The 21658-nt window shown below is 43.0% G+C and overlaps 2 protein-coding genes across 6 annotated transcripts; both read right to left on the minus strand.

Annotated features, from left to right (window-relative positions):
* Window positions 1-2603: 2603 nt before the first annotated feature.
* Window positions 2604-3011, minus strand: LOC131916387 (keratin-associated protein 2-1). The gene has a single exon (XM_059269703.1). The coding sequence runs from the start codon at window positions 3009-3011 to the stop codon at window positions 2604-2606; it is 408 nt and encodes a 135-aa protein (XP_059125686.1).
* Window positions 3012-7869: 4858 nt separating this feature from the next.
* LOC131916388 (keratin-associated protein 4-12-like) lies at window positions 7870-20027 on the minus strand. 5 transcript variants are annotated; one of them, XM_059269705.1, is made up of 3 exons: window positions 13168-13453; window positions 8115-8297; window positions 7870-8024 (listed from the first exon to the last, which is right to left on the minus strand). In XM_059269705.1, exons 1-3 carry the CDS (start codon window positions 13451-13453, stop codon window positions 7870-7872), a joined length of 624 nt encoding a protein of 207 aa, XP_059125688.1. The 5 variants fall into 5 exon arrangements, with proteins under 5 accessions (XP_059125688.1, XP_059125689.1, XP_059125690.1 ...); XM_059269706.1 differs by having other exon boundaries at window positions 7870-8297; window positions 13273-13453; XM_059269704.1 differs by lacking the exons at window positions 7870-8024; window positions 8115-8297 and adding an exon at window positions 19625-20027 and having other exon boundaries at window positions 13028-13401.
* Window positions 20028-21658: the final 1631 nt, after the last annotated feature.

The raw sequence follows: 21658 nt of genomic DNA on the forward strand, positions 1-21658 counted from the left end.
TTTCCTCATCTGTGAAATGGAGTCTTCAGTATCTGGAGTTCTTCATGACTGCTCTATTATAATATCTGTGCAAGCACAGAAGACAGAGAGATGCAAATAATTAACCAAAATGAGAAAATAGCCAAATTAGAAATACAGAAAAACAAAGGTCAGGGGACTGGTGGAAATTTTGAATTTATTTCTGTAACTAATATATATATATATATATATATATATATATATATATATATATATATATATATATATATATATTACGTTATAGAAGTATGTGTAAACAATCTATCATATATCTATCTAATCTCTCTTAAGTTCCTGTCTAAAGTCAGGAAGATTAAACCAAATATCTTGGAATCTCTTGACGCTTTTAGATTTAAAATCCCCTTGAATGGGTAAGTATGAGAGAAAGACTTTCAGATACACTTATCACCTACTGTTCTTGTCTCTTGTTATTAAACTCTCCTCGGAAGACCTGGAGTCTGGAGCTCATTTCTATTGGTTTTAAAACTAAGACTCCTAGCAAGAGTGGATTCGCAGCTCGAACTGGCAATCTCCTGTGACAGATTGGTGACTACCCCAATTGTCATGAGAGCCTTCATCCAGTAGCTGGTGGAAACAGATGCAGAGACCCACAGCCAAACATTAGGCTAAGCTCAGGGAACCATGTTGAAGAGAGGGAGGAAGGATTGTAGGAGCCAGAGGTGTCAAGGACACTGCAAGAAAACCCTCAGAAACAACTAACCTGGCTCATAGGAACTCACAGGGTCTGAACCAACAACCAGGGAGTCTTCATAGGACCGACCTAGGCCCTCTACATATGTGTGACAGTTGTGTAGCTTGGTCTACTTGTGGAACTCCTAGCAATGGGAGCAGGGGCTGTCCCTAACACTTTGGCTGGCTCTTGGAAACCTATTTCTCATACTGGATTGCCTTGTCCAGCCCTAATATAAAGGGAGGGGCTTAGCCCTACCACAACTGGATATACCTTGTTTTGTCAATATCCATGGAGGCCTGCCCCTTTCTCAACAGAAACAGAGGAGGAGTGGATGTGGGGGGAGGTGCAGAGGGGAGCTGAGGGGATGGAACTGGAGGAGAGGAGGGAGGGGAAACTGTGGTCATGATGTAAAATAAACCAATTAAATAAATAAAAAACTGTAATAAGTTTTAAAGATTTCTTTTCATTCTGAGACTGTATTAATCTGATACCAAAGTATGCTGACACCAATTAGAAAATGCATTTCTCTGGTGGATATGAAGTATCTCAGAAAAAATTGAAACATGTGAGTAAAATCTCCCCCTGAATTCTCTCTGACCCTCAATGATTTGATTTGAACCAGTGAGCATGTTTTTGTTTGTTTGTTGTTATTTTAAGACAGAGTCTAACTGGTCCAAATAATGGCACTGGGCACTTAATGTGTGAGTGGTAGAAGTCATTCAGCTTTTCCGGAGATCTATGCTGAGAATTGCTAAATCTCCCATTTCACAGTGTCATCCCTAGGTAGGTGGGCCTGGGCTGTGTAAGTAAGGCAGCTGTGGAAGCCAGAGGGAGCACGCCAGCAAGCAGTGCTCCTGTGCTCCAGTTCATGCCTGGAGCACCTGCCCTGGCTCCTCGTGATGGACTGTCACCTGTAAAATGAAACACGCCCTTTCTTCCCCAAGCTGCTTTTGGTCATACTATTTACCACAGCAGCATGAAGCAAATGATAACAGAAACTAAAAGTTAGAGCAGTTAAGTGATCTATGAAGATTTTGTCTTTTCTTTAAGTGAATACCTCCTTATTTTTAATTCTTGTAAAGACAATTCCTTTGCAGCTTAATTTCGTTTAACAAATGGAAATCAAGCACCAGCCTTGTACTAGGCACTGAGCTCTATCTCTTCAGGTAAGGCCAATAAACGACCATCTCCTCCTCAAAAGCAGAGACTAGATAACCTCAATGTGGTGCTTTGTGCAGAGGGAGGTAGCTAAGGATGCTCCAGGAACACGCTGGGGTACCTATTGTAGCCTGATGTTATGCAAGTGGATGTGTACATGTGCATGTGTGTTTTTTTGTGGTATGCGGTTTAAGACACGTCCACAGGAGAGAATGAGACGATGATCAGAAATGAGTCAGAGCTAAGTACTTGAAAGGAGATGAAAGAATATTTGAGAGAAATGACAGAACTTTGGTTTCCTAGTGCAGTCTAGACTTCTGTTCATCTGTACACTCTAGTCACATACACTAATGAATGAATCAGGAGTGTGGCATTTGATAGGCCAAGAAAATCATTTTATTGAAATAGTGAGCAACACATGGCAAAGACATTATTGAGGATTTGGACTGCCTGAAGCATAAAGGCTTAAGATGGGTCCACCCGACAAGGGCTTTGTCGAGTCCATTCTGGGGACCTCTGAAGGTGATTTACCATCCACAATGACACCTACTGGGACAGATGTCTGCCAATTTGGCATAGGACAAGAATGACAGTGTCCTTATTTCACATTGTATCCAGGTTGCAGGATGTTAAATTGTTGTCACCTTTGGGGAAAAATATTTTCTTTCATTTTGATCAGAAACCCAAATAGGTGTGTAGGTGATGACACATCCTTAGTGGGGATGCCAGGAGCTCAGCAGCAGGTGTTGCAGGGGGAGGTCCTGCAGGTGGTGCGGCAGGGGGCAGGCTGGCAGCAGGGGGGCCTGCAGCAGGGAGCCTGCACAGAGATGGGCTGGCAGCAGGTGGAGGCCCAGCAGCAGGGTCTGCAGACCACAGCTGTGCAAGAGGTGGGGCAGCAGGTGATGGGGCGACAGCAGCCCTGCTGCAGGCTGCAGGGGTCACAGCAGATGGGGCGGCGGCAGGGCTCGCAGATGGGCCTGGTGCAGTGGGGCACGCAGGTCACAGGGCGGCACACTGTGGTCTGGCAGGACACTGGGCGGCAGCAGCAGGGGTCTCTGCAGCAGCAGGGCTGGCAGCAGCAGGGCTGGCAGCAGCCTCCACAGCTCTGGGAGGAGAAGGATCCACAGCAGGAGCCGGTCATGGTGGGTGTCTGGGCTGGAGTGGGGCTGAGAAGTGGAGAGGAGTTGGGTGTTCTCAGGTGTGATGTCTCTTCTGGGTCGGGTCCCTTTATATACCTGGCCAGTGCTGATGACCCCCAGGCACATGATCATTCTTGTAAATCCTCTGGCTAATTAAGGGAAGAGTTAGCATTGACTACTGGTATCTTTTCCCCCTCCATACATAGCATGCATATACATCACAAATATTTCTTTATTTTCTTTTGTGGTTTATTCTTACTGAGTCTAAACTCTGGAGTCAATTATGATGAATTTGGAATATTTGTAAGTCATCAAAGAGAAAAGAATTTGTTTTCTAAATCAGATATGATCTAACCATTCTCTCCTTGGCTCTGACGGCATCATCTTGCCTTCAAAGACTCCCTGGGTTACCACCCAAGCAGTGACTTACCTTATTAGCACACACATGATAGCAGTAGATTAATAGCACCACTGTAAACAGACCAATCCTCATCTGCTCCCCAGAGAACTCCCAGCATGCACCTCTGGCAGGTGTGTGGTTTTACATGTGATGAAGGCCCACATGGGCATTTCCAGCCTGTCACACTGGTTTGGTCACTGTCTCTTGCTGAGGATCCTGGCTTTCCAGTCAGTGCTGGCTGTTGTTTCCTGACTGACCTGGAATGCCCTGCTTGTCCTGAACTCAACTTCCACCTTGATCATAAAATCTGCTTCCAAGATTCTTCGCGATTTTTATCTCTGGGATTTGTTTAGGATTAGTCATCGCATCTGTAGAATCCAGGAAAGGATTGTGGAACTTCTATAGGTCTGTCTCTTCCTTCCTCTACTGTTGTGGGGTTTACTGAGGTCACACAGTGAGGTTGCAGTGTGAGGTCTGAGCTCTGAATCCCCTCACTCTTTATTGACGTAAATAGACTCTGCCCTGGGGTCTATGCTTACTGTTCTGTAAACCATGATTTTTATCAAAATCAGTAGGATGGTTCCTTTTATGCTTATGTGAGATTGCTAACTGATCCCATCGGTGGAGTGGGGAAACTTTTGACCACAGAAACAGATAACATCTGGGTGAGGACCAAGCCCAGAAGGCTCTCTCTGGAGGTCATCAAAGGACAAGCTCTTGTCGGCACCCTTATTTCCCTGATTTTAGTCTGATTTAGCGAATGGTGGGAAATGACGACAAACGGCTTTCAAAACCGAATGCAAGAGCTAGCAAGCTGGCTCAGCAGATGGCCTCAAAGCCAGAGGACCAGAGTTCCAGTCCCAGGAACCACATGGTGAAAACAGTGACCCAACTAGCACAGTTATCTTCTGACCTCCACACATCCTCTGACAAGGGCGCACGCACGCGCACACACACACACAGGCATGCACGCGCGAGATAAGCGTTAAAAGATAAAAACAACCTGATTCGGCCGCCGGCCGTGGCGCACGCCTTTAATCCCAGCACTCGGGAGGCAGAGCCAGGCGAATCTCTGTGAGTTCGAGGCCACTCTGGTCTACAGAGTGAAATCCAGGACAGGCACCAAAACTACATAGAGAAACCCTATCTCGAAAAACCAAAACCAGCCAACCAAACAAACAAAAACCTGACTTAAATGTTCTTTAAATGTCATTTATGCTGAAATCATTCTTCTCCGGTGGGGATCTTTGTTGGTATCATGAGGAAATTAGCTCTATCTCACATAAAAGATATCATGGAAATGTAGCTGTGAGTGTTCTCAAATTCATTATGTCTGTTTTTCTTTGTGCAATGGTTTCCTCTTGGTTCCTTGGTACTACTTTATGATCTGGTAAAAGAAAACTAGTTCCCCGTTTGTTTACAAATAACCTTTTTAATTTTGACCAGCTTTTCTGTGGACATTTTGTTAGTCTTTCTTAGTCATTCGAATTGATGATTCACATCATAGGACTGTAGGGAATCCCATTTTCTTTTGTAGTAGGTTTTTATTAAAAGCATCTACTCTAAGAACAGTTTGCCATAGTTACCATAGCTACCTTCTCGAATGTACTTCATTTACTGTTGTTATGTTCCAGCTGCTGTTTTCCTGCCTCCCACATGAGAACTTTAAGTTGCCGTTTATTGAATGCTTGATCTGTTCCATGGATTGTAACAGGTATTTTAATAACTGATAAATATTAACTAAGAGTCTGGATACGTAGTCAGATATGTCTCAGTGGTTAGTTTATGTTTTAAAAACAGATGCTTACAAATGAATGGAATCATCCTACAGCTTAACATAAATAAGTTGACTTTACACTGTCCACATCAGCTTAGTTTTATCTATTAATCTTGAAATTTATGATTCCAAATTTTATTAAAACTCAAAATATAACCAGTCCTGGTCTGTATTCTTGGACACCACTATCTTCCCATCTTTGCATACTGACAGGCATACTAAATTAGTTGATTATTGCCATGACTGAGTTAGTTACACTCAACTGTGGTGCATAGCAGGCAGCCATCAGCTCTCATCAAGTACAGTAATCGGAGTTTATTTCCTGGTCTGGATGATTTAAAACTGGGAATGGCTTCTGGTCACAGGTAGGTGACCAGATATGTTAGAGGCCAGTCTGGTCTACAGAGCGAGTTCTAGGACAGCCAGGGCTGTTACACAGAGAAACCCTGTCTTGGAAAAAAGAAAAGAAAAGAAAAGAAAACATCCCCCCCAACACACACACTTAAAAAACAAACAAACCACCAATAACAACAAAAACCAACCAAACAAAAAAAGTCTTTGTTGATTATTTGAAGTTAAAATTTAACAAGGTGTCCTGTAATTTAGGTGCCAGCCCTACTTAGCAGAGAGAACCCCACAGACACCTGTCAAGTCTTTGGGTGGAAGAAGAAAGAGGGTAGAGTTACTGTTAACGGCAGATAATCTAATGAAGTTGAGAATCAGCTGCCTCAGTGACCTCCTCTATGGTGCTTAGACAGTGCATTTAGGAAGTGATGGCCTCGTTTGTATAAATAACGTCTTCTCTTCTTGCTTCCTCTCATTCCAGATAGTCAAGAATTATCAGTTATTAAACAGGGACTGCCAGATTTCTGCATAGAAGTTCACACTGTCTGTCTCCTGTTAGTTTGTATTTATTGTGATCCAAAAGATAAAACAAAACCCAAAGTGTTAGGAAGAGCTTGGTTTTGTGAAAGTTAATGGAAAAAGAGTAAACCCTGTGTTTACACAGGGATCCAAACGTTAATGTGGGTTTCAAATCCAACTTCAGATGGTTGTAATGTCAGGATCCAAACAAAACTAAGACATTCGTTTGTCTCGGGTCAGGGAGCTCCTAGCAAACTGGAAACCATCTCGAGAAATACTATTGGCCATCTGTTTTCTCACCCAATATGTCGTTATTTTATCATGATTTAATAGACTGGAGGCTTTTTTCCCCTGTAGGAGTTTCATATTACTTGGCTGTAGAACTGTGTCTTACTTAGGTTTTTTTTTTTTTTTTTTTTTTTAATTGCTGTGAAGAGACATCATGACCACAGCAGCTCTTATTTAAAGGAAACATTTAATTGGGGTTTTAGAGGTTCAATCGATTATCATCATGACAGGGAGCATGATGGCATTCAGGCAGACATGGTGCTGGAGTAATAACTGAGAGTCCTACATCTTGCAGACAACAGGAACTTGACTGAGACACTGGGTGGTATCTTGAGCATAGGAAACCTCAAAGCCTGCTCTCACAGTGACGCACTTTCTCCAACAAGGCCATATGCACTCCAACAAGCCACACCTCCTAATAGTGCCATTCCCTATGAGATTATGAGGACCAATTACACTCAAACTCCCAAACACATGAACACAAACACACGCATATCATTTTCATGCCTATATCACATATAGCATTTAAAAATGATTTAATTATGGTTTAATTTTCCATTGTTTTTATATAAAAAGTGAATCTTCACTTATTTTGTGAAGATTTATTTTCATTTTAACTTTATGTATCTCCGTGTGGGTACATACTTGTGAGTATAAGTACCCATGGAGGTCAGAGGTATCAGATCCTCTGGAGCTAGGGTTACAAGTAGTTGTGAACCATCCAGTGTGTGTGCTAGGAACTAAACTCTGGTCCTCTGGGAGAGCAACATGTGTTCTTTAACCACTGAGAGATTTCTCCAGTCCCCTCAATTACATTTTAAGGATTTATTTTTATTTTAAATACTATGCATGCTTGTGTATCTGTGTGTATGTGTGGAGAGAGTGCAGTTGGCTGCAGAGGCCAAAGCAGGCCAGGCAGTTCCTGGAGCTGGAGTTGCTGGTGGTTGTACACTGTTCAACATGGGGCCTGGGAGCTAAACTCAGGTCTTTTGCCAGAACAGAAATTACTCCTTAATCAGTCAGACCTCAGTCCTCAGTTATTGAGTACAATGGAAGACACAGAGGACAGTACCAACGAATTCTCATGTGTAAAATAGTTTATTAGAAAGAAGAGAAACAACAGGACATAAGAAATTCATTTTAGGAAAAACAACAACAACAAAAACAGAATATACCCAAAGCCTCAGGTCTGGGATTATAAAGTCAATGCTAAGACAAGAGCTCTAGAAAATGTCTAATTTACTAGAAATAATAATCTAGAGCCACAACATTAATCAATTTGGAGAATTAGGATAAATTTTTAGCCCATGATGTACAAATTAATTTCTACACTGTACTAACGTTGGAAAGAGATGATAGCAAAGGAGAGACCGTCCAGTGAGCCAGGATGTGCTGCCTGATTCTGGAAAGGATGGCGGGCTCACTGGAATTGTGCAGTCCGTCCTGGTAAATGATATTAAACAGATTCCTAAGGGTTCACAAGAAAGAATGGTGTAGAGCTGCAGGGGGAGATGAGCCTAGAGCAGGGGTCTCAACAGCAGGGGGTGGCGCAGCACATGGGGCGGGGGCAGGTGGAGATCACACAGGTCGGGCGGTAGCAAGTGCTGTGGCAGCAGACCTGACCACAGACTGGGCGCAGGCAGCAGCAGGGGCGGCAGCAGGGGCGGCAGCAGGGCTGGCAGCAGGGGCGGCAGCAGCTGGAGCCACAGCAGCTAGAACTACCACAGGAGGGCTGGCAGCAGGGGCGGCAGCAGGGGCGGCAGCAGGGGCGGCAGCAGCTGGAGATGCAGCAGCTGGGGCGGCAGCAGGTGGGCTGGCAGCACATAGACTGGCAGCACTGGGGTCTGCAGCAGCTGGACACACAGCAACTGGGCCTGCAGCAGCTGGACACGCAGCAGCTGGGGCGGCAGCAGGTGGTCCGGCAGCAGGTGGTCTGGCAGCAGCTGGGCTGGCAGCAGCCTTGGCCACAGCCCTCCTCAGAGCAGACAGAGCCACAGCAGGAGTTAACCATGGTGTCGGAGGTGGAGGTTCTGGGTGGGTTTACAAGTGAGTGAAGATATCGGGTTTGGAAGTTTCCTTGCCCCACACCCCCTTTTATACCCCGCTGAACACCTCATGTGACGTCACTATTTCCTTGTTAGTATTTACCTTCTTGGGAAACTTAATCATTTAATTGCATAATTGTAATGTTTCTAGTTAAATACTCCAAAAGAAAGAAAATAAGACATTCCCCCCCCCCGTAGCCCCCGTGTTTGCGACTGAAATGCTCATCGCATTTTTTCCATAGTGGGTCACCTTTGTCCTTTCTGCAAGTAACTTGCCACAGGACTCTTTGGCATTTTGTTTTCTAAATGTGACATTCCCTCCTGTCTGTACACTGTTCTTTGCAAATCATGGAAATGTTTTCCCACAAATTCCAGGATTTATTTTTTTGTCAAGGAATGTTCTATCCAGATGAGACTCAGGGAAAGAATTAGAAGGGAACACCGTTTAGACGAGGCTGCCCCATCTCTCGCGGGAACGATGGTGATATTGTGTATCCATTGGAGGACTGGAGAGATGGTCAGACCTGAGAAAGTTCTAAACTGTCAGATCTCATCCCAGTCTCTTAGGATGAAGGGCTTGGCAGTGGTTCAACCACTTAACGAGAAACGAGACTCAGTTATTTGGGTTTGGGGTCTGTTTTGTTTTTGTATGCCTTCCTGGAGAATGATGAAGAGTGGGGAAATTTTATTCATCTTTTAAGTGTGTAACTGTACAGTAGATGTTTTTCACTCACAGAGGCATTCAAACAATTTACAGTGTAGGCACTATACGTCATTAGCATTTCATTGAATTTATTTAGTATCTAGTGTGTGTATGTGTACGGGTACACTTACCATGTGGGTCCCAGGGATGGAACTCAGGTCATCAGGCATGGCAGCACATGCCTTTACCTGCTGAGTCACTTTGCTGGTCTGATTTTTTTTTTTTTTTGTACATATAAAAAATATTTTGAGTTTCTAACTTTGGCAATATATATGCAAGAGTTTCTGCTGAATATTCTAGGCACAGAGCAGGTAGACCTTTGTGCCTTTCTGTAAGTGGTTGGATAAGACACAGGCTGAGGGAACTGTTTGGCATAAAAATAAAGAAATTCCATGACTTTAATGAAACCACTAAACTCAAAATGTGCAGTGCGAGAATGTGTTCCACATGCCCTCGGTGGGGTAGAGTGTGTAAAATGTCACTGTGTGCCAGGCATTGTGTGAGTTATGCTGTATTTCTTTTGTTTTTAATGCAGTTCTATGAAGGGCTGGGCACTCTTCTCTTGATGGAGGAGCTTCACGAAGCACAGAGAGGCTAACACGAAAATGCGTGTCCAAGAGGAAACACAAAGGGAGCTGAACGTGCCTCTGAGCAGCAGAGGACGTGTGAAGATTCAAGCGTGCAAGCCTTGGCTGGGCTCGTTTCATCTTGGGACGCGTCTCATCGGCTCTGCAAACCCTTTCTCATCCATCAAGACTCACTGGAGACATTTCCTCCTGCATGGTGTCTGTCCTCATAAACGGTCCCCTGCATGCACTGTGCTTCTAACTTAGCACATTCTACTTCCTGGTAGAGGTTTGTGGCGTGGATGGAAGTGTAGGAGCAGGCCATTGTATATATTAGAGAAAAGACAGGAAACAGTCCCGAAGTGGATCACAGTCCTCTTTGAGGAAAAACTACATTTATCTATCTAATCCATTATTTGGTCAAATGTTCATTTTGCTTATGAGGCAGCATTTACAGTGGTGTGTCGCCTGGTAAAAGCTAGGTGTAGAAAGCTGCAGAAAACTTGATTTGCAGAGGGAGACTTGTTTTCAGATGTCCACTAATACTGTGCTTAACAAGGTTATAGCCTTGGGGAATGGGGTAGGAGGAAGACAGTAAGACCTATTCACTTTTGCCCCCAGATTTCTCAGTTTTATTCTTACTGCTAGAAAAACTATCTATCAGCCAAAAATATTTCTGAACATCCCTTGATTTTGCTTGAGTTTTACATCTTACAGAACCCTAGACGAAGGCTCCATCCCAGAAAGTATGAGAGAGGAATTGGAGAAAATGGACAGAAGAGAAGGAAAAAAATTCCAAAACATTTGTGTTAATGATGGGGTTTTACTGTGGGCTACAGGGGACAGGCCATGGGAAGTGTCTAAGCCCAGATGCATTGGGCTGCCATGACAGTCTCCTCAGAATATCTCAGAACCAGCTGGGCATTAGTGTTAACCACGAAGTCAGGATAATATGAATTTATGAAAACTGATTGATATCTTACATGTAAACAACAATCCTTCCTAAAATGTATTCACCATTCTCAACAATAAATGCTAAAAAAATGCAAATAAACATGCCTAGCCATACACTCAGCCTGGATGGGAGTAAGTACCGACATTTCCTGAAGTATATCAAATAATTTTTAAATAAATGACAGCCTAAGTAATGTACAACAAAAGCTAGGTGTGTGAGTGAATGATATTTATTCACTACATGTATGAATGTGTTTAATAAGGCTGTAATGCATACCAATGGCTCTTGAATGAGATTAACAATGACTCATAAAGGGGAATTTACTTATGGTCACAGACTTTTGTGTTGTTTTAAAATTTAAAGATTGTATGTGTGAGAGAGGTGGGGTTCCTACATAAATTTTATAATTTTCTTCATGGATTATGTACAATATACTTCTGCCAGTATGCTTATATTCTTATTTCTATCAGGTACTGAAAGATTGAACACGCATTTTGATGAATGGTTCCAGCTCTCAGGTCATCTGTCATGAATAGGTTTTGGGAGCAGGTGGAAATCTCCAGAAAGCATGTGCTGAGACAGAGAGCAGCATGCTGGGAGTTCATGGAGACATGCTGTGGGGATCAACTGTCATGGATGGGAAGGGTCGAGTAGAATTGGATACTGGGAAAAACCAAACTGGAGGGCTACCTCATGAGCAGGCTTAGTTAGTCTTTTGGGGAGTTCAGAAAATGTAAATGACCTCCATTTACAATCTCTAAATGGAGGAGAGGCAATGTGGTCCTTTATATGCCAACCTGGGAAAGGAGAGAGGGCAGCCTTGGGGAAAAGCCACCACTGCCAATAAAGCAACAGGCTTCCTCCAGGCCTCATTTGCATCACCTGTTTGCCTCAGAAGTGGTCCCCGATGCAGGGGGATGAATGCCCCATTGACAATCTGCCCTCATGAAGCATACATGTGGAGAAAAGATTCACCACACCTGACACTGGAGTAGAACATATAAAGAATTTACCACACGACCAACTGACTGTCCTTATTCCCCCAAAGAGAATAAAAGGTGGTGTGAACTGTGTTCAGTCTTCCCTGATGACATATACTCATGGCTGCTCTATCATTTTAATTCCTTCCCCCTCCCACCCCTCGCCCAACAACTACAAAGTGATTAATTTACCTGCAACAAAGAAGACTTTCTAGAGAAACCAGGCAGTTACTAATGCCGTTTCTTTTCTGTTGGAAGTTTGACTACCGTGGGTTGTTCGCTTTCAAGCGCAGCGAAAATGCAATTCACACTTAGGCAGTCGTGTTGGTGAGATTTATGGGTGCAGCTTCTGATGTCTCCAGGAGACACAATCTCACAGCAAATTTCCTGACCCTCTGGCTCTTACAATCTTCCCATCCTTTCTTCCACAACATTCCCTGAACCTTACGTGTGGGAGTGTCTATAGATGTATCTCTTGGGATTGGGCTCTACAACTCTGCACATTGATTGGTTATGGCCTTCTGTAGTGGGCTCAACAGGTTAGATCTAGTAATATGTGCATACAATAACAATTGAAGAAAAAAGAGGCCATGGGTTTGAAGGAGAGTAGGGAGGGGTATATGGAAGGATTTGGAGGGAAAATGTTATTAACTAAAATACAATCTCAAAAATTAACTAACTAAATGAAGACAAAATATACATTTACCTAGGAAGCATATGTAAAGGTTTCTTTCTCTTTTTTGGTAATTTTTAAATATTCTCCACCCCCCACCTTGTGTGTGTGTGTGTGTGTGTGTGTGTGTGTGTGTGTGTGTGTGTATGTGTGTGTGTGTGTGTGTTTGCAGTTGCCATAGCATACACATACTCATCGAACGTGTGGGAGTCAGTTCTCCCACAATGAGAATACCAGACTTGGAACTCTGGTAGTCATGTTTGTTATTAAGTGCCTCTATCTGCTGAACCATTTCTCTTGCCTCCTTTTTTATTTACACATTTTTTTATAAAGAAAGCAACAGTCACACTCAATTTTAAGTACCTGTGTGATGGATGTTTATTTTTGTTACACAGAAATAGCAAAGTATGAAAATTTTTGCAAAGACTATAAAAGACACTTTATTGGATTTTAATGGCAGAAGGGTTAAAATTTGTGCTCCTACAAGTGCCAGGGATAATTTAAATTCCTCCAGCATGATGAGTAGATAAAAAGACAAGGTGAGACATGTTGGGGGAGGCCTGTTAAGTTATTGGGAGATTTTTGATAAACTCATTCTAAGAGGAAGAACGTGGGACAGAAGTCAGAATATGCGCACAGAACAACTGCAAATAAGACTGAGTTCTGGGACTCGGGAAATCAAGTCCCTCAAACACTACATATTTTCTAGAAGGAAGGGCTTCATCTGTAGAGAATGTAGAGAGGGGATTGATGGTGCATTCGAAGATTTAGCAGCAAGGGGTGGCGCAGCACATGGGGCGGGGGCAGGTGGAGATCACACAGGTCGGGCGGTAGCAAGTGCTGTGGCAGCAGACCTGACCACAGACTGGGCGCAGGCAGCAGCAGGGGCGGCAGCAGGGGCGGCAGCAGGGGCGGCAGCAGCTGAAGCCACAGCAGCTAGAACTACCACAGGAGGGCTGGCAGCAGGGCTGGCAGCAGGGGCGGCAGCAGCTGGAGATGCAGCAGCTGGGGCGGCAGCAGGTGGGCTGGCAGCACAGAGACTGACAGCAGCTGGGTCTGCAGCAGCTGGACACACAGCAGCTGGGGCGGCAGCAGGTGGTCCTGCAGCAGGTGGTCTGGCAGCAGCTGGGCTGGCAGCAGCCTTGGCCACAGCCCTCCTCAGAGCAGACAGAGCCACAGCAGGAGTTGACCATGGTGTCGGAGGTGGAGGTTCTGGGTGGGTTTACAAGGTGGTGAGAGTTCCTAGTCTGGTCTCTCTCTGGGCTGTCTCTTGCTTTTATATCCCGCTGAGGGCTACTAACCACGTGACTCTTGTTTACACTACAGAAGATCAGTTTTAGTCAATTACTGTGTTTATCTATATATAGAAAAGGTGCTGCTTCCTTTTCCTGCTATATTCTGCACTATTTAATTTGGCAAAGCTAGGAGAATCAGCTTTCCTTTTCTTCCTACATCCTACAAAGCTTTCTTTGATACATCCCCTAAAGTAGACACAGTCTTTGACTTTGTCTCCTTGTGTTTAGAGTTAATTCTTTATGTTTGGTCTTATCCTAGGGTAATATGTTTAGGACAGACATTATGGTGATTATATCTCTGGCAGCAGTAGGTTAGAAGTAGGTTTTATGAGATACTGGTGGGAAAACAGGATGGAATAGTTGGTATTTTGGGGGTGTGAAGGAGGTAACTTGCAATCAGCAAAGAGTATTGTATTTCTCACTTTCTCAGTAGAATGTGAGCAAGCTGAGGGAAGGTCCTATCAATCTCGTCTTATTTAGTCTCTCCAAGGTAAAAGGACTTGGAAATGACAATTATTTTTGAATAGCAAAAGCATGTTGGCCTGAAGGGTCCCTAAAAATTGCTCAATTACTAGTGTTATGTTTTTCAGAGTGGGATGTCTTAAGGGCACATTTTGATCAACCTTTTGGTAAGTTAACAAACTCAATGAGTACATGCAATGCAATCATCTTAATACATTCTCTACAGGCATGAAATTCCCAATGAATAAATAAAAAATAATTTTAAAAGGTATGCCTTTTCCATATTCTGAGTTATATTTTTCCTCTTTTGGACAAGTTTTGCTTGAAATAAGACAGAAATAAAGGCATAAACTTTCATCTGCATCGTACAAACGATTAAGGGGACAGGAGATATACATGGTAAAGAGCTTGCCAGCTATTCCCAGGGTGTTGGACTAGTCAATAAAATAACCATTAGGTATTTAAATCTGTGCATTCCTAATGGACAGTGTGATAACCCTGCTAGTTAAAATTAGCTGAATACCTACTTTGTGCCAGGAATTTTTGGAGTCCTCTGTAATTGTCATCTTATTTCCATTTCTCAAGGATTCTGAGGTGGGTGCAGTTCTTGTTAATTCCTTACACACGAGGTGACTGAAGTCCCAAATAGACTGAAGGGACACAACCACTCTCTCATAGAACATGAAAAATGATAATCTGGTGTCATTTCTTATGCCTAGAATGTTCTATTTGCCTAGAATGATGTTTTCTCCTTTGTCAAGTTATCAAATCCTTACTCATCCTTCAATGCCCAGCACAGCTCACTTCTGATCTCTTTTTTGACATCTACTACACTCAACGGAACCTTTCTTTCTCTATTGCCTCAGTTCTAGGGTATCACATCATATCACAACTGTTTAGTTTTATCTCCCTTTCCAAGATAGAGCCTAAAAGGTCGTAGTCTCAAGAAAATCTCTCACTTGCATTTATTAGTATGATGCCCAGTTCTAAGTGATAGGTTAGTTGAGCGAATATGTGATTTATTAAAAACAAAGGCACTTATCAGTGACAGAGATAAATCTATTTGGGTGTAGAAGAAACATTCAGATGATGAACACAGGCTTGGATGGGCCTGTGTTTGGGCTTTTGATAGGCTCAATAACCTGTCAATCATGTGTGAGGATTGCAGAGGAAGACAACACTTGATGAGTAGGATGAAGAGAATTTAAGGATTTTCTTGAATTTATACTGAATGCCATGTCATCACCTAGTAGGAATAAAAGTGTGAGCAACATCCAGAGCTTGCAAATATTTGGAGGTGTGAGAATGGTAGGAAGCAGGAAGAACACTTAGATGGTGGTTGTATTGAAGGGGTGAAATACGAATGCCTGTCTAGGGTTGTAAGAATAAATGTAGAAAGGAGGAAAAGCATTGTCTTGATAGACATTTCAATGAAGTTAGCTAGAGTTAGTTACAAAGACAGAGCTACACGCAGCCTCATCATGCGAGAAGTTTCATATGCTTCTGTCTCTTACATGTGAACAAACACACTTTTTGTGTTCAAATCCTTCCTGATAGTTTTTTTTTTTTTTTTTTTCCCGAGACAGGGTTTTTTTTGTGTAGCTTTGCGCCTTTCCTGGAACTCGCTTTGGAGACCAGGCTGGCCTTGAACTCACAGAGATCCGCCTGGCTCTGCCTCCCAAGTGCTGGGATTAAAGGCGTGCGCCACCACCGCCCGGCCCCTTCCTGATAGTTTTGGCATGAAAAAATGCACACCAGTAATCAGGATACGTTATACATCGATAAAATTGTCAAAGAACAAACTCAACAAAAGTTTTAAAAATACTGCATACTAAGCCATCACAAACAAATAAAACCAGAAATGGCAGAGAGAGAGAAAGAGAGAGAGAGGGGAGGTGGGGCGGAACATAAAGAGCTTCGAAGATAAATCAGAAGGAATCCATGCCTGGTATTATAGTCTAAGGTGAAAAACTGTCTAGAAAAGTCATAGTCCCTAGAAGGAAACGTACTACTGTTGTTTAGCTAGATTGAAATTAAGGCAAACTGTTTTCTAGGTGTGTATGTTTATACCTGTAGACAAATGCTACTCAGTCTAAGTAGAGAAACCTCTTTTTGCAGCCAATAGCAACAAATGTACAGCTGTTCAAAGTGCCAAAAATAAGAGACAGCTGAATGTTCAGTTCTAAATAAAACACTACATCCTCTAAGGCTCAGGGAACATCGCCAAAGAGCAGACTAGAAGAATATAAGATCGGGAAGATAGGGAGGAAGGCTGTGGACTGCCATCTTCCAAGCAAGTCACAGCCAGAGCCTGTTCTGTCCCGCTCCAATCCTGCACAAGACTGGCCCTGTCAGCAATCAGTCACGGATTAGGGCGGGGCTCTAATCATTCCTGTTAAACTATTGGCTACTGATAGATTGTGGGCAAGGCGTAGTGCTTGTCTTTATTTCCTTTACTCGCGGATGAATAGATCAGGCCCCAGTGAGCACCACACTTAGTCTTACACATCTGGGCGCGGTTTAACTCACTGTGCAACAAAACAAAAAGACATAGATGAGGGAGCAGCAATTGTAGGGAGGGGGACTGATGGGTGGGAAGGAGATAAGAGAGGGTGGGGGTGAGAATAATCAGAATGTATTTTATCCATGTATGAAATTGTCAAAGAACAAATTTAATCAATAAAAACATTAAAAGAATTAATTAAAGAATGGCATAACTTCAGACATTGGACATTTGTGATAAGTGGTGTATAATCGTGCTCAACTCCCATTTTCCAGGACAGTTTGAAATGTCTTAAAAAAGCACAGGACACATGAATGGATTTGGTATTGGAAAAGGTAAGCTAGTAAATTAACCTAATGGTTGAAATGAGCACATTTATAATTATATTTCTGGTATTATTAGACAAGCACTACATTTTTTGCGGGCTTTTTGTTCCACCTTGTTTTGTTATTTTTGGTCTTATTGTTTGTTTTGATTCTCATATTTGTTTTGTTTTCAAGAAAGAGAGAAGGCAAAGTTTGCTGGGAAGGGAGGTGAGGGGAATCTGGGCGGAGCAAGGGGAGGGGAAAACATTATCAAAATATTTTGTATGAAAAAAATTTTAAAAAAGAGAGAGAAAAGATGAGACAAGTATAACAACAACAACAACAATAATAAAAACCTCATTGATATTTGAGATGGAAGAATTACTTCCAATTAAATAGAATTGATTATTGAAAGGTAAAAATAAAATAGATCAAGAAAAAGATCAGCTGCTTAAGGGGAAGAAAGATGTTTCATACAAAGATGCACGACAGTGAGAAGTAAAGTATGAAAACATTAAGGTTTCGAAAATACTTGGAGGTGGGGGAATAAGTCATATGCCCTCTCTTGCATAATAAAAGAAATAAAATAACTAGAGATGATACTTTTCATCCATTAGGTTGTCAGAAGCTCAAAATCTGGCAATGTGGAAATAAATGTGTTCATGATTTTCTTGTGAAGATTTGCCAATAAATAGCAACATTATTCTTGGGCATAGCTAGCTATTCCTCTATAAAGTATCCCCATATGTAATTCATAAAAAATATGAAGATATTTTTACGAGATTATTAAATCAGTTTTATTTGTAAGGGGAAATAAAGAAAGAAAACAGAACTGGACATAGCCTGGGCATCCTTCTATAAGAGGCAGTAGAATGAATGACATCAACTTTCTACAACACAGCACTGTGTAGCCCTTAAGTGAAGAGGGCACCCCTCTCCATGCTACTGTGAAGCAGTATATTGTTAAGCAGTGGTAAAGAAGTGTAGTAAACATGCATCACATTCTATAGTATGTCCAAACAGTCCATGATGCAAATATAAAAGTACATGTGTGCTACAGAGCTGGCTCAGAGGTTAAGAGCACTTGCTGCTCTTCCAGAGGACCTGGGTTTGATCCCTAGCACCCACGTGGTGGCTCACAGCTATTGGTAACTCCAGTTCCAGTGGATCTGATGGTCTCCATTGGTACCAGGCACATATGTGGTGCATGGACATACATGCAGACAAAAGACCTATACACATAAAGTAAAAATTGTTAAATGTGTTACACACACACACACACACACACACACACACACACATTTGCTTAAAATTTAAAATGAGAAAATAGAGAAAGAGGAAGTGAGGGCATAAGAATAAAAGATCTCCACTCAAAGCCTAGATAGAGTAGCAGGGGTGGATTTACTTTCTTGTCTGAGACAATTGAAAAGCCCAAAAGAAAGGGAACACAGGTTTATAGATAATGGCTGTCAGGTGGGGCAGGAGGCTGGGCTATTGGTGTGTGGCAAAGAGGAGAGGCCCAGGAGGAGAGGGAAAGGATCTTGTGTTATCTTTCAAGGCTAGGCATCGCTTTATCTTTAAACAAAAAGATAACCTGTTCTTCAACAACAACAAAAAGACTATTTCTGCTCCAGAGAGCTCAGGGACATTCGGAGACCTAAGATCTTTAGTCGCACAAGCCAGATGCTACCATACCATACCTCAGTGTCTTCTGTCCTAGTTAGGGAATCTGTCCTGGTGTGGCGGAACAGTCTAGACTGAGAGAAGCAGCATCCTGGAGCTTGGTTACTTTAAGTCATAGATTCGGCTTCAGTTCCGTCTTTCCTCTGTTTGCAAGTGAGAGTTTGCACACTAATACGCAGCCTCCATCTCTCACCTTCATCCTCTGATCTCATATTTAGCACCTGCAGCTTTCGTTGCATTTTTTTAAAAAAACCCAGTTGCCCTCAGCTACAGACACCTGACTCTACTCTCCTTTTAGTTACTACGAGATGTTTGCATGTGCATAATATCAACAGATGTAGACCCACGGAACTTGATTTACCATCTTTCTAAAACGGATCTTCTGATTTCTACCCATGAGTTTTCCCATGTTGTCTAAAAACAAAGGAGACTGTTGATGAAAAAGGCGAATGTGGTTTAAAATTTTTTTTTCACCAAAAGAGTCTTTTCATTCATCCTATGGGTACAGGCAAAACACATGTTTTTCAGGATTAAGAAGAAATCTTAGAGACTTATAAAATCACAACAGATTTTCTATATGGGAAAGTGGTGATTTATTTTTAACACAGTGATACAACACAGGAAAACTGGGAGAGTAAGAATGACCCAAGAGCGTCTTCATTGAACAAGTAAGACAGAGACTATGAAAATCAATGACACAGAAATATTGAAATCAGCCTGTGCACCCTTGAACTTTGTGACCTGGACCTAGAAGTTGAGAAGAATCTAGGAAGGATTAGTCAGGCCAATTCAACAGCTGGTGAGGGGCGAGCAAGTCCCCACGTAGATGGGAAGGAGAGGTCCACATGAGGGATTTGGATTGAAGCCAGAATAGCTGTGGTTGGGTCCAAAGAAATACAGAGACATGACTCAGCAAAACAGCATTGAGCCCATTCTGTGTGTCCTTGTGGTCAGCTATGGGGACAGAAGTGAAATAGAAGCTGGATCCAGGGATGGAGGCTCAGCAGCAGGGGGTGGCGCAGCACATGGGGCGGGGGCAGGTGGAGATCACGCAGGTCGGGCGGTAGCAAGTGCTGTGGCAGCAGACCTGACCACAGACTGGGCGCAGGCAGCAGCAGGGGCGGCAGCAGGGGCGGCAGCAGGGCTGGCAGCAGGGGCGGCAGCAGCTGGAGCCACAGCAGCTAGAACCACCACAGGAGGGCTGGCAGCAGCTGGAGATGCAGCAGCTGGGGCGGCAGCAGCTGGGGCGGCAGCAGGTAGGCTGGCAGCACACAGACTGGCAGCACTGGGGTCTGCAGCAGCTGGAGATGCAGCAGCTGGGGCGGCAGCAGCTGGGGCGGCAGCAGCTGGGCTGGCAGCACACAGACTGGCAGCACTGGGGTCTGCAGCAGCTTGGTCTGCAGCAGCTGGACACACAGCAGCTGGGGCGGCAGCAGGTGGGCCTGCAGCAGCTGGTCTGGCAGCAGCCTTGGCCACAGCCCTCCTCAGAGCAGACAGAGCCACAACAGGAGTTGACCATGGTGTCGGAGGTGGAGGTTCTGGGTGGGTTTCTGAGAAAGTGAGTTTTGAGAATCTGAAGGTCTCCTGGCTGGTGTTCCCTTTTATATAGTCTGTTCAGCAACTAGTGTCACCATGAGCAAAGCTCCTTTCCTTGTTTTTCTTACCAGGACATTAATTAGTGTAGTTAAGGCATAATTATGTTTGCGAGGTTAAATATTCCAGTATGTAGAAAAGGCATCATTTTCTCTTTCTACATTGTTATGATTCATTGAATTAAGGCGCATGAAACAACATTTGTGCTTCTATTTCTGCCTGTGTCCCTTCTAAACTGGTGCTAGCACATGATACATGTGTCACCCTATGCCTGCCTGATATTTTGAGAATAGCTCACAAAATGCTGTCTCTTTTTTATGCGGATACACATAAGCTATTGTCTGGAGCGCACTGGTAAAGAGAGAGACGGCAAAGATTCATCAGTGCAGTTATTTGGCTACAATTAGGGACAACAATGTTCATAGTTTGTTGTAAAGATTGTACCTGAATGGTTAGCTTTATATGAATGTTTTTCAATGGCAAAGACTTATTTAAGGAGTCAAATTCAGCCCCCTAGTCATCCCCTCTGTGTATGATATATGAAATGTGAACGGGTCTGATAAGCCAGCATATGCAGTGGATTCTGCTTTCTATTTAAAAACAAAAAAAACAAAAAACCAAAACTCATGTAAAGCATCTATTCCTGACACTCTTTTAGTAATTATGGGTTCAAGATATTTTGCTTGGATAATGAGGGTATAGTAGGCTTTGCTCTTTTTCCTATAAACTCTAAAGTGTGCTATGTTAAAAAGGAAATTCTGATACAAATTGAAAGTGTGGAAGACCAGGATCCAAATCAAGAATTAAACATCTCATATATTTTTCAATGACAATCGAGCTCACAGAGGCCATCGCTGTTAGTGACTGTTGGCCATGCTCCAGACCTCCTATTCATAATTTGTGTTGACTGTAGTGAGTTTATTTTTCAAAGAACCCCCAAGGCATGTGGTCACTACAGCTCATGCAGAAATGAGTTAAAGTTGTTAGAGACTTCAGTAGTCCACAAAGCAGAAATATTATTAACTCCCATACCTTTTATTGTCCTGTTTCATCTCCTTAGAATGTACCTTCTTCAGCTTCTTTCCAGAAAGTTCTTTTACTTCAAGCCAATTGGCAGCCCCACCCTCCTTCCTCCCAAGTGTTTTCTTTGGCATTATTTTATTAGTTTGTAGAAATTTCACCTGTTCCTTCTGCTTGTCTTTATACTGGGAAGAGCCCTGCTTGAGCCCAAATGACTACACTCTGAATGTGTTCAATTGTCTCATCCCGGACTGTAAACTCCCCAAGTGAGTATTTAGAACTATGTATTACCACGTCATCATGCTGGGTGCGATGGATAATCCTCACAGTCAACTTGATGGGCTTTAGACTCTCCATGGAAATGCACATCTGAATGTATCAAAGAGAGTGTTTCCGGAAAACTTAAACAGAGCAAGGAAGACCCATTCTGAATGTTGATGACGCACCCCTTAGGCTGTGATCCCATGCAGAATAAAGGGAGGAAGGGGAGCAGAGAACCAGCATTCATCTCTCTCTGCTTCCTGACTATAGAGTCAG

Source organism: Peromyscus eremicus, chromosome 8a (genome assembly GCF_949786415.1).
Source record: "Peromyscus eremicus chromosome 8a, PerEre_H2_v1, whole genome shotgun sequence".
NCBI lineage: Eukaryota > Metazoa > Chordata > Mammalia > Rodentia > Cricetidae > Peromyscus > Peromyscus eremicus.

Excerpts from the sequence above, each read along its gene's own strand:
- LOC131916388 (XM_059269704.1), bottom strand. The coding sequence starts at position 20,027 with ATGGTCAACTCCTGTTGTGGCTCTGTCTGCTCTGAGGAGGGCTGTGGC. Across the intron at positions 13,402-19,624 it reads CCGCCCCTGCTGCCGCCCCT|GCTGCTGCCAGCCCAGCTGC; the intron begins GCTGCTGCCTGC and ends GCTGTGGCCAAG.
- LOC131916387 (XM_059269703.1), bottom strand. The coding sequence starts at position 3,011 with ATGACCGGCTCCTGCTGTGGATCCTTCTCCTCCCAGAGCTGTGGAGGC.